The sequence below is a fragment of the Protobothrops mucrosquamatus genome, unplaced genomic scaffold (genome assembly GCF_001527695.2).
Source record: "Protobothrops mucrosquamatus isolate PMUCROS unplaced genomic scaffold, P.Mucros_1.0 scaffold453, whole genome shotgun sequence".
NCBI lineage: Eukaryota > Metazoa > Chordata > Lepidosauria > Squamata > Viperidae > Protobothrops > Protobothrops mucrosquamatus.
In genome coordinates, this window is record NW_015386776.1 from 18,232 (window position 1) to 31,871 (window position 13,640).

Genomic DNA, 13,640 nt, shown 5'->3' on the forward strand with positions numbered 1-13,640 from the left:
AGGTCAGGTCAAGGTAATTGATGTGCCCTTCCAGGTTCTTAGACCTTGGAAAAATGAGGTCCATATAACTGTATTCATTTTTAAATACAAAATTACTTTATACTAAAGCAGGAGTAGTCAACCTTGGCTCTTTTATGACTCGTGGACTTCAATTCCCAGAATTCCTGAGCCAGCTTAGCTGGCTCAGGAATTCTGGGAGTTGAAATCCATGAGTCATAAAAGAGCCAAGGTTGACTACCCCTGTACTAAAGAATAGCATTAATTACAAAGCACAGAATCATAATTATATTATAATCAGATCATCTTTCATATGACTGGTTATAAATCTTTGTTATAAACTGGCTATAAACTATTAATAACAACTTTGGTGGACAGAATTTATTTTTTTTAATTGTGCACAACATAGTTTGAAATCTTTCTGGCATTTCCTTTTATTAAGTAAATTGTGGTTTGCAGGAGAGAACTAAGGAGAAATTTCCTGACAGTGAAGACAATTAACCAGTTGAACAGCTTGCCAAAAATCATGGGTGCTCCACCACTGGAGATTTTTAAGAAGAGGCTAGACAGTCACTTATCTGAGATGGTATAGGTCAGGAGGTTCTCCTGCTTGAGTGGGGGGGCTGGACTAGAAGACCTCCAAGGTCCCTTCCAGCTCTATTCTATTCTAAACTATGCTTAGTTTTCATTTCGTATTTTATATGACATGATAGTAATTTACTACATTAGTCTGCTCTTCCCTGGCAATCTCCTCATATTAAAACTAAAAGTTCCATTATTGTTGATGGATGCCCTTGTTAACTAGTATGATGTGTGCTTTTCCCTCACTTCTATGTATATCTTCATTTGCAGTATCTTTATAAAACCTGACCTATCATTTTACTGTTTGTAGAACTGCATATTGTTTTTTGATTCATGATAAACTACTCTATAATTTTGCTATGGAATTTCTCCCCCCCCCCTGTACTATAAACATAATGTGGAGACAAGCCCCACCCATGTTTTTAATAATCAGTATTTTTAAACACAGTGGATAACTTGACCCTTGCATTCATGTATCTCTTATCAGTGGGTTCTTCTACTGTCTTTTGCCACTGCCCATCACCTCCATGGGATATGGGGTTAGCGAAGATGGGTATAATACAAAAATATATAATACAACAGGCCTGAAGCACAAGGTGTGTTTTTTTTTAAATAATGACAAACCTCCCTGTCTGCCTTATCTCCGTTCAACTGTGCAATGCAAAACGCAAAGGGGCGCACTGGCTTCTCAAGTAAATCTGCGTCGCTGCTTGCGTTGCAAAATCTCGAAAGTGTGAGAAAATGCCTCTGGCAGAGCTCCAGCGAAAGGAAAAGCAAGTCCTGGAGTCCAAGGAATGGTCTCGGGCTTACAGAAAGCACCTCTCGCTCGCTGCGCCCCCCCCCCCTTGAGCCAAGCGTCTGGTGCAGGGGTAGGCAACCTTGGCTCTTTTATGACTCGTGGACTTCAACTCCCAGAATTCCTGAGCCAGCACAGCTGGCTCAGGAATTCTGGGAGTTGAAGTCCACGAGTCATAAAAGAGCCAAGGTTGCCTATCCCTGGCTCTGGTGGTACTCCGCCCTTTCGCTTCCCACCGCAGGCGGAGGTCGCTTCGTCCCCTCGCATTCCTGAGCTGCGATTGTTCCTTGCTGCTCCAGATTACCGCGCCCCCCCTCCGCTTTTGTTTTACTATCAGGCGAGAGTCTCGCTTCCTGTTGATCCTGGAGTGTTGCGAGCGGGCAGGGAAACGCCACCTTCGCTCACTTGTCCCTTTAGCTGCCTTCCGTAGCTGGAGCCGTCCCCTCGTTTCCCTGAAGTCCCGGAGCTCGTTCGGGACGGAACCGTAAAAGGCCTGGACTGCAGCTAGGCGAGACGGAAGGCAGGAAGGGAGGGAGGGAGGAGAAAGCAAAGGGGCCGCGTCGAAACCGGGACTCCCCGCCCTCTCCGGCGGGAAGCGTCAGGTGCAGGTGCGGACAAAGGGGAGCCCAGAGTCTGCCTAAGCGCAATGGTGGACGCCGCTGCCTGAAGGCCGCCTTTGTCCCTGGCGCCGATGGCTGAAGCCTGGCGTCTAGAAGAAGACGAGGAGGAGCGGAAAGAGGTCGCCAGAAGGCACCGGAGAGCGCTTTTGAATCCGGCGACAGGTAAGCCGAGGAGGCCGAGAGTGCCGTGCCGGCGGCGCTGGCGGGCGAGACGGAACTTCGCCGGAGAACTCTGCCCGCGCTGCCTGGTTAGCCGAAGGAGGGGGAAACCAGGGGAAACCGAGTGCCGCTGTATTTGGGATCAAGGCTGCAACCCAGACGGAGAGCTCTCCATGTCGCCACTCTGTGTTGGGGTGCGTGTGTGTGTGTGTGCGTGTCAGAATGCCCTGTTTATTGAAGACATCTTCTGGAGGGGCTTAATGAATCTATCTTGATTCCACAGAGCTGCTTTTATATCTGCATTTAATTTTCTCCGTAGCACAATAGCGTAACGCACAGCGTAGGTCACCGAATATCGCTGTTGTGGCTCATGGTTCTCAGTTCCAGTTATTCCGTCCGTGCCACAGCACTGATATAGCTTGGACCCCTGTCAGAAGGAAACGTGGAGGTCTTTGGATTTTTTCCCTTTATTCTGTAAAGAAGTTCTACCAGTTCCTGTTTGAACAAGAAAGGGATGGATTTCTGAATGGATTAAAAAGCTTATCAGTACAGCATTATAATGCTGCGGGTAACAACTGGGAGTTGTCATGTATCTTTGGTATTGTTTGGGTTTAGTGCATTTTTTTGGACCTACTCAGAATTGGTTGGAAACTTATTTTATGGTGGTTTCAGTAAACCTTGGTTAAAGAAACTATGGCTTAGTGTGAAGTATAAATCCAGTCAATGATGTCCAGAGTCCTTCATTTATTCTGGAAATGGGTTAGTGGAAAAAGCAAACTGCTACCTTTCTTTACAACCTTTTTTATCTCAAAGGGGCAAAAGGAAGCAAGGTTCAAAGTTTAACATTTCTGACCATGAAGTAATTACTCACTCTCTCTCTCTCTCTCTCTCCCTCATGATAGGACATTTTATAAAAGCATATTTTTCTAAAAAGAAGAGGAATGATAGCTTCTTGGTAGACATGAATCTTAGTGCAACAAGTGTCATGATTTAGTTCCTCAGTGATCTCCTGGGAGGATTGGGAAATACTCAGTTTGAATTTTATGGAAGCATTGCCAGTCCATTATGGATAATAATGAGCAATATAAGTCAATGCTTTAGCTTAGTTTAAGGAAGCTTTTAAAATTCCTGTGGAACACAATACTTATCAAGTTTTTTTTAAAAGGGAGGGAACACTGAATGACCATCTCCTTCGAAACTTGGCATACTTTAAACTTGACTTGGACTGCTTACTTTGCCAACTTCCTGAATTATCAGCCGCGTCATTATGTTTGCAAAGCACTAAAAGGTTCTGTGTTAAAGTGCTATTTTCCTTTCTTACCCTTTGACTGAAACTTTACTAATCCGTTATCCTCACGCATTACCTATTGGCCATATTTTGTGCATTTCAATTGAATAGGAGCCGTGGAATTTCACAAGCACTTATAGGAGCCATGGAATTTCACAAGATATTGCATGCTACTTAATTGTTATATATTCAGTTGCATTTGAAGCATTTCATTTTGTTTTTATACATATTACATCCTCCTTGGAGATATGTATGAAATACAGGAAATGTCACTTAGCATCCATTGATTCGGCAGCTGTTAATGTTAAAGTGGTGCTGAATGAGGAGTACTTACCACGGGTCCTCATAATTTTGGCTGTTGCAGTGCTACACAGTCTCATGATCACGCTTTGTAACCTCCACTGCTGGCTTAACAAGCAAAGACATTGGGGAAGCTGGCAGGAGGTCACAAATGGCGATAACATGACTGGCGGATGCTGCAACCATGTGGAATTCAATTAACAATGGCAGCTGGAACTGCCAGAATGTATCTGGAGGATATCTGGAGTGAAATAAGATACTAGGTGGCATTATGTTATTATGGGATAGACTTTGTCTATATTTGGGATCTGGTTGTGTGTGTTTAAGTAGTCATATATTAACTGGAGTAATATTTACTTTTGATTAAAAAAAAGTTGCATTGTAAAAATGGAAGAGGAGATTAGATAGGGGGAAAGGCTGCAGTTTGTGGTGCTGATCTCTCCATTATAATTTAAGATCGTCTTCTCTGGTAGTCTTGTTAGATCTCAATTTGCTGTTAATAAGTGCCAGGTCTGGATATGGAACTGAAGCTATATTGATTGCTCTCATGCACAACTATGGTATCCTTCTAAACTGTCTAAGAGGGTTAGGAATTGAAGATATTGGATTACAGTGTTACTTCTTCCGGAGTGGGTAATTCAAAATAATATTAGCTAGGGCAGAGTATCATATCCCTGATGACTGCCATTGGGTATCCTGTTCTTTTCCCCATTTAATGTAATATATATAAATTGTACCCCTAGAATACAGTAGATTGTTGGTTCAGATGATGCAGCATCAATATATGGATGACATGTAATTGTAGATTATAACTATGAGCTGAACAGGAGATGCAGTTGATGCTCTATTATTTGTAAGGGTCTGGATAGAGTGAGCCAAGGTGAATCCCAACAAGTCTCACTTGCTTTTAATCTAGAAGCCAGTTGTAGCCCCAAGTATATATGGAGACTTTAGACCATAAAACACGTATTCTTTATTTGTCAATTAAATCAGGGCAACACTCCAGTGGTGGGATTCAAATACCTGAACAACCAGTTCTCTGCATGGACACCACTTTTGGTGGGCCATTCTAGGCCTGGGAGGCCTCCCCGGCTCATAATGGACTTTTGGAAGTGGCATCCACGTACTGGGTCTGGGAGGCCTCCCCAGCTCAGAATGGACTTCCAGAAGTGGCATCCATGCACTTCCGGTGGTCTGTTCTGGGCCTTGCGAAAAAGGGCAAGGCCAGGGCATCAGTCGATTCATCGAAGTCAACAAAAAATTAGCTACCGGTTCTACCGCACTGGTGCAAACCAGTTGAATCCCATCACTGCAACACTCTTTTTTTGTAAGAGTTTTATTGATTTTTTACAATAACAACCTTAGTACAGCGTGTTGGCTTGGTTCATGAATTTTTTTTACAATCAATAGATAATTAACAGTCAATAATAATTAATTTTTATATTTCCATAATTAATATATCAATTGATAATATATTTCCTTGATCCTCTCTTCTCCCAATAGTATTCTTTTTCAGCATTAAACAAATATAATTTTTGATATTTTCCATAAATAAAAACATTTTCTTCTATATTTATACCAACAATACTGTAATAGCGTCCACATTTAGCATTTTTTTCTTATCAACTTATGTTATTTTCGTAAAAGTCATCTTACTGATTCACCATATATCTTATTTTCATAAATCTAAGATCAATTTCTCCATAATATTCAAACAATTCTTATCAATCATAATTTCCTCAGTAATTAACATCTAAATATCCAAATTTTCCACTTAAATATATCATCCCAGTATTTTCATATTTCATATATTATAGAAATACTATACTACTTACTGTATCTATCATAACATCTACCTATAACATCTTTTCTAATCAATTTATATTTCACTTCTATTTGTAAAAATTGATTGAATCACTATATATCCTTTTTCCAGTTCTTATTAAGCCTAATTTCTCCTCAATATTTCAATCATTCCTTAATCCTAAATCTTTTCAAACTTAATTTGTCTTTAAAGTTCAAACTTTTTCTTCACTTTCATCATCAAAAAATAGCATATTACTTATATCTCTTATTCCACTTATTCTAAAGCCCCTTTATAGCCAAAGTTATTTGTTTTTTTAGCCATATTCAGACAAGTGTTTGCTCATATAATATTCCATCTGGTAGGGCAAGTCAAGTCTCTTAAGCCTGTCTCTAATCTTCTTCCTTTGCCAAATTGTTTTCCAAATTAATATTTTCGACTTGTCAAACAGTTCTTGTATTTTTGTAGTTGTTGTTAGGCATAGAGGATACATAATACGTAAGATGTATGCTTTTTGTCTCTCAAACAGTGATTCTCCTAGCAGTGTCCATTTTGTTAAGTCTTCTTTCTTCTCCGGTTTATTTTGACATTCTAATCCATAAGGTATCTTTTCCATATTTATTGTTGTATCCACATGTTGCGAGTTTTTTCTTGTTTGTATTAAGTTATGATTCCCTTCATTTGTGACTTCGCCAATTACCGTAAGTCATTTTTTTCTAGTTAACATTTTGTTATCTGATTTGTTTGTTCATTCTTTACTATCATTCTTTGAATGTTTTTTATTGTAAATTTAAATTAGAAGTGTATTCATTTATGTTATCAAAGTTATGTTTAATCTCCTCGTGGTTTAGAGCTATTGTGATTTGTATCTGTTGTAGCATTGCATAAATTTCTTCTTGGAAAGTATTTGTCTTGTCTTGAAATGTTGCTTCTAGAGTCTTTGATCTTTCAGGCTGAATCCTTCAGGAGTAGATATTAAGTGTGGTTTTCTATCATTTTTGATGAATATGTCATATTCATGTTGTCTCCCCCTTTCAAGTGATCTGTCATGAGTGCCATAGTCTCTGTAGTTAGCCTTGTCAAGCCAGCCAAAACTCAAAATCCAAACAGTCCAATTTTGTATAGTTCTTGTCTTTATATATAATTTTTATAATCCACTATATTTTCAGTTGTCAAGGTTTCAGTAAAATCAATGTTTTATAACAATTCTGTCTTTCAGGAGTCAATTGGCCACCAGTCAGAATTGCAATTCAATATGTTTAGCCACCTTAAATCCTTCCTGTAACTTCCCCTCTCAAAGATTAGTCATAGATCAAAGTTTTTCTTTTTCTGTAAACACCACTCCAACACTCTTCATCTGACACCAGCCCTGAAGACAACTTGAAAACTTCACGCACTGGTCCATATGCTATGAAACAGTGTATTACCTGTACTGTGGATGCTCCATTAGCTACCAGTATATTTCTGGTAAAGATGTTGGTCATTATCTATAAAACCCTAAGTGATGTTCAAAGTTTGTGACTCATTTTGAATTTTCAATATCTTTGCATAAATATGATGTAACATGTGGTTTATATTCTACACAAGTCAAAAAACTAGATAAAGAGAACCCAATTAAACAAATGAATCAAAAACATTAGATTTATTGATTGATTGATTGAGGAAAATGAAACATTGAACATTGAAAAGGATTCATAATTTTTTAAGCACCATTGTATGTTATTTGTGTCCAGGAAATCCAAGGCTCTTTCAGAGGAAATCTACTTGTCCTGTTCAATCAGAGACATGCTCTAAGTCAGTGATGGCGAACCTTTTAGAGACTGAGTGCCCAAAAACTGGCCCCTGCCCTGCCCCGCCCCCGCTCCATCCCACCCTGCCTGCCCCAGGGCCACTCACCGCCTCCAGGGCCCGCCGCAGATTGCCCAGGCAGCCCAGCAGCACCATGGCGGCCACGCCCTCTGCCTGCGCCCCACAGCATCAACTGTGTGCAATGGGGCGTGAGGGCAGAGTCTTGTCCACGCTGCCTGGCTGCCATGTCCTTGGCTGCACTGCTCCGCGTGGGCCATGCTCAGGGGCGACTCTCCTCCAGGGGAACTGCTGGTGAGGGGGTCGCGGGGGGAGGCAAGGCTGGGGCAATGGCACGTGTGCCCACAGTGTTCGCCACCACTACTCTAAGTTCACCTTGCAGGAAATTTAAAGGGTGGAAGCAAGCCTAGAAGCAAGTCTTTTTGCAGCAGAGCCCTTTCCCTTTCCCCCACCCCACTTTATGGAATATGCTTACCCAGAAATTCATACAGTCCCTGCCTGCATTTCAGTTTGGAAGACCATGAAATCTCAGTATGTGGAGTATAGAGTTGCAGCATAATCCATTTTATCCCTTAGGTGTTTTAATGATGATTTTTAATTCATGTTATACTTTTACTATTTTCCCATATAAGTTTATTATATGGGCTACAAAATTTAGTATATCAAATTATGGGTTCAAGCTACTTATGTGAATATATGCAACAATCTTCATTGTCGTTGTGCACCTACTTTTGTTACAACACACATGCTTTTTTCAAAATGTCAGAAATATGTGTTTTGATATGTGATCAAATACTGGGTACATAGTTTTACATTTTAGTAGACATTTGAATTCATTGTTTCTTATTTTCCCGTTTCACTACTTTGAATTTACAATTGACCACATTCCCCAGTAGTCAGTGAGCATGTATGCATTGATTGTATGAAAAGCAAAAGATTATCCCTATGACTTTTCTTTAGGCAAAAGAAGTCAGTAGGAAGAATCTGTTCAAGTCAGCTGTTCTGGCTCACATTCTGTTGGAATAAATTAGGAATGGTAACAGAGGCTCTTTGACTATTATCTATCGCTGCTTGTCCTTGGAAATGAACCAACACCACTAAGCACAATGCTGTTTTAATTTTACAGAAAAGTACTTGTCTGTTGGTATTTGTACCAAAGGACACACGGAGATACAAAGAAGTTGCAGTTTTTCACTAACTGTAAAAACATGATCTGTAATAATATAATTAAGCAAGCTTCTTAATAGAGAATGAAAAATTATGTTTTAAAAAATCGAAAGGTAACAAGTAAAAAGCAGTTTCTTTCTCCGGAATAGTCAAATAAGTAAAAATTGAAATAGACAAATTGAAACTGTAAATTCCAGTTGTTGTTTTAAGAATATGATGAGATTTGACATTCATATTTATCTAGATATTTATGTCAGAAAGCCTATGATTAAAGCAAGTAAATGCACACAAGGGTTTAGCAAAAGTTTAGCAAAACCATTATATAAATACTGTCAATTCCTTATGTCCCTTTCTGTAACTTTGAAAGAATAAAGTAATAACCATGAACCTAATACAGACAAAAAAATTATTACAATTAAGATCCTAATATAATTTTGTACACCGATTAATATCTGTTTCATTATAAACTTCAATTTAATTTAAGATAGTTTAGTTAGGCAGATCAGGAAATTCTAAACTTTTGGCTAATAAGCACATTTGGAATTTGGAGAAATGGTATAATCATCATGAAAAGTGGTTGTTATTGTGGGAATACTGCCATTCATGAACACTCATTTCAGAAAAATGCATACAAGCTAAAAAAATGTATATCTGAGTCCATTTATTTGAACGGGTTTTTTTTTCTTTCATTGACATCTCTTGGTCAGCTTTGTTTTTCTTTTACATTTCTAGCATGTAAAATCCATGCATATTTTACTCTTCACACATAAGATCCAGTTACTGTAGTAGTTTCTCCCAGTGCTTTTTTTGTAAGAAAAAAGGTGCCGGAACTCACATCTTGTTAATCTTTTATTTAAAAAAGTATATATTCAGTTCTTAACATAAATTTAATGTATTGTATTTAAGGCAAATGTTCATAGTAAATTTTACACTAAAAATTAAAAAAAAAATTCAATTCACCGATTTTTTAAAATAAAAAAATTATTTAACTTTTTCACATAGTCAATCACTAGTAGTGTGTACACATAGTACACACACCCACACACGTCAGTTGTGTAATGAAACATAACGGTCGCTGCCCGCAGTAAGCACTCAGCGTGCGACCACATGACCAATCACAAGCTGAGCAGTGCCACAATCTGAGCAGCACCATCACAACCAGCGGGACGAAGTACGCATGCATCGGACTCGACACACAAGCAGCCCATGTGCACCGTTTTAATGATTTTGCTGCCGACCTGCTACGCTCGACAGGGCGATTCAAGTCCACGTGGACCAAACATTAAATTTTGAAAAGTTACTTTTAAAACGTGGAAAATCCATTGAAAAAAGGTGCCGGAACGCTGTTCAGGTGCGTTCTATGACAAAAAAAAGCACTGGTTTCTCCTAGCATTCAGACAAGAAAGCTTGAGAGGAATGAGTGTGGACATTGTAGTTTATTCCTAGCTAAAAGATTTGGGAGTGCCCAGTTTATAGGCTCTGAGTGGATTGATGCAATATATTAAGTAATAGTTTGCTTAACCGTGGCTTATAAAATTTGTCATAAATGGATGTAGTCACACAACACCGTTAGCCATAAACATCATTAGGTCAATTCAGTGAATAAAATCAAGAGACTCTATTAAGACTTTTACGGTGTGGGTGGGGTTTGTGCTCTCACCCTTAATGGTATAAGTCATTTTCAGTTAGATGGGCAGCTATATAAATTTGATTAATAAAATAAATAAACAAGAATGTAAGTGCTTCAAATCACATTGAATGTGTATCAGATATAAGTTTGAATGACTTAGTTTACATAATACTAAATTATAATTAGTTGGCGGTGTTCCTTTGCTTGCCTTTGTGAAAATCAAACTATTATCTTTAATCTGACGAATCAGAATTTATTGATTAAATTTATATGCTTTCCATCTCACTCTGAAAAGGGACTCTACTGTATTTAAGATTACATGCAAATCTGCCAGTAAATTGAAAATAACTTCTGATAATAAATCATGTGGAAGACCATGTCTGTGATATTGGTATGGAATTAGATGCTCTAATTTTACGTTATAAATACCTATTTCTGAGTTTGCATTTTTTATCCAGGATTCTTGGTTTCCATTATCACACTGTATCTTGAGCAAGTATTTTAAGACTATAAAATATGGCATTGTTCATTGTAAAAAATACACATCGGTATCTTGGGCCCCTTCCCATTTTTATGCTCTGCAAATTCACGTATTATTGATCTGTATAAGTTCTATATCATCCTAATAACTGTTAGTGATTCCATAGCTTCAAACAAATTTGTTTCTGGAAATTATTTAGGTGTGAAATTTTTTTCTTAAACCCCATCCTGTCATTACCAAACTGTTAAATCATGGACAGGCAGACCCTTCCTTCCTTCCTTCCTTCCTTCCTTCCTTCCTTCCTTCCTTCCTTCCTTCCTTCCTTCCTTCCTTCCTTCGATTTTCTCATGGATAAGTTATTGAAGCCATTTGTTGATTGGGGAAGGAGCTCAGGCAAAGCAATGGGGTGAATAAAGTTATTTTTTTCTAATCATCCCTCTCCTCTTATCTTTCTTACACCTCTGTTTCTTGTTTCTTTTTTCACCTAACATGTTATATGAAGGGTGAAATAGATCTTGGCAGAGACCTTAAAGATCCTAACTGATCTTTTATAAAAGCTTTTGAAATTTGACACAGGTTTTTTAAATTAGTCTGAGGAGTATTAAATTTGTCCCTTCACGTTCTCCCTCCTGCTGAAAGCTATATATTGGAAATAAATGTTGAGAGGACTCTTTATAAAGTATCCCCCCCTAATTATTGTTCTGTACTTGACTTGTATGTTGGAATTCAGCACAAATAAGACCATTCTGTGTATAAACATCAATGAAACAGAAGTAAATTGTACGGAGAAAAGTACTGCAAGAAGATGACTAGAAACAATTATTTACATAAGATAATATATGTGTTTGGAAACTATATGGAAAGAAAATAAATCTCATGTTTGGATTATATATAAATAATGTATTTTATCTAGAAAAATTGTTGGTACTACAAATGGCTAAAAGTTTATTGGGTTATAATTGAAGTCAAAGATAACAGATCAAATAAGTTATTTGCTTTCTTCTATTTTTGTAAACTAATTTTTGGTGACCAGTGGCTGCATTTTGGAAAGTTATGGTCACTGTGGGTGGGATGCAGATCAAATTAAGGCACTTATAAAATGATACAAAACATGCTAACATCGGAAATATTAAAAGAGATCTTTGAAGAGGGAAGCCAGAAATCAGTAATTACAATATCAACAATCAGTAATGATGTCTGCTTCTATGGATAGTAAAAACATAAAGAAAAATAGTAAGAAAGAAAATTGCGTAAAGAAAGAAAAGAAAAAATATAAATAATCTGCTTCTTTACAACAAAATCATTTTTCTGTATATTCTTTTATATATATCTCTTATGAACATAATGTTATGTTGGAAGCTTCTTTAACCTATACATTGTGTATGTGATCAAATGACAGAGTTAGTTGAATTTATATTTGTGCTAAAACAGAATGTGGCTTGTTTTTGTACAAAAACAAGCAAGATGTAAGTGTAAAACTGTGATTAGATTTATACTTTGTGTCATAGAATGAGTATGGTTTATTGAATAAGCCACAATTAAATATAATTCCAGATAGTCCTCAACTTACAATTGGGACCAGAATATCCATTGCTAAGCAAGGTGGTTGTTAAGGGAATCATGCCCGATTTTACAACCTTTTTTGCCACGGCTGTTAAGTAAACCACTGCAGTCGTTAAGAGAATCAGAGTCGTTAAATGAATCCAGCTTCTCCAATTGACTTTGCAGTCAGAAGTTGGCTGAGATGGTTACAAATGGTGATCAGATGATCCCAGGATGCTGCAACCATCATAAATACATGCTGGTTGAAAAGCATCTGAATTTTGAACATATGGTCAGGGGGATGCTATGATGGTTAAGTGCAAGGACTAGTCATTAGTCACTTTTTTCAGTGCTTTTGTAACTTCGAACTATGACAAAATGCATGTTTGTAAGTCGACCACTCGTATTCAGTATGCTGTAACTAAGAAAAAAATATCAATTATGGCTTAATACTGGGTTCCTTAAATATGACACTCACGGATACCAGTGTGATATGTGTCACTTTTCTTATCCTTAGAACTTCCTATCCCATCCAACTTTTTTGTTTAGACTATGGCAGCCATTTTGTGAAGGGCAAGCATCCATACTAAACTTTTGAAATTTCAGATTAGCTCATTGAACTTGGGTACTAACATTNGGGTACTAACATTCTTGCAAATAATATTACCACTAATGTAGTCTTTTGACAAACAAAATCTGGAAAAATATTTTAAATGCCTAATACCAGTTTCATATTTTGAGTCTTTTTTCCTAACATTTTCCTAGTAACTCCTCCCCATGTAGCACCAACTTGTGGAACTAAGAAAGCTAACATACTTTACTTTCACTGACTAATAATCCTGTTTAAACTAGAATAAAATGGTTCTTTAAAAAATAACCTTTTTATTGAAAATATGATTAGTACTTATCAGTCTTTTAAAAAAGTTTCTTACTTTAAAAGATTTGCTATCATTTGGGGGCGATGTTTTAAGCAGTAAATCAGACATGTCAAACTTGCGAGTCACATGACGTCGCACGACATATCGGAACTTTTTCCCCATTGCCGGCAATGGGGTGGGTGTGGTTTCCTTGTGATGTGTCCGGCCCATGGGCTGGTAGTTTAACACCCCTGCAATAAATTATGCAAGTCCAGCTAAACTATTTCAAAATTTCAGATTAGCTGATTGGCCAGAAAAATTGGAGACTTAGCATGAAATCAATTTCTAGTCACTGTTGCTTAACAGCATGTTTCCTATACAGGTAGTCCTCAACTTATGACCATAATTGAGCCCAAAATTTCTATTGGTAAGTGACACATTTGTTAAGTGAGTTTTGCCCCATTTTACGACCTTTCTTGCCACAGTTGTTAAGTGAATCACTGTAGTTGCTAGGTTAGTAACATGGTTGTTAAGTGAATCTGGCTTCCCCATTGACTTTGCTTGTCAGAAGGTTGCAAAAGGTGATCCCATGACCTCAGGACATCGCAACT

The 13,640-nt window shown here is 37.8% G+C and overlaps 1 protein-coding gene across 1 annotated transcript in view; it reads left to right on the plus strand.

Moving 5' to 3' along the window:
* The first annotated feature begins 2,043 nt into the window (after positions 1-2,043).
* Positions 2,044-13,640, plus strand: part of SH3D19 (SH3 domain containing 19) — a 59,003-nt gene continuing 47,406 nt past the window's right edge. The window contains exon 1 of the mRNA XM_029284233.1: positions 2,044-2,157. Within this exon, the coding sequence (XP_029140066.1) occupies positions 2,067-2,157 (91 nt within the window). The 5' untranslated portion in view covers positions 2,044-2,066. The remainder of the gene's footprint in view (positions 2,158-13,640) is intronic.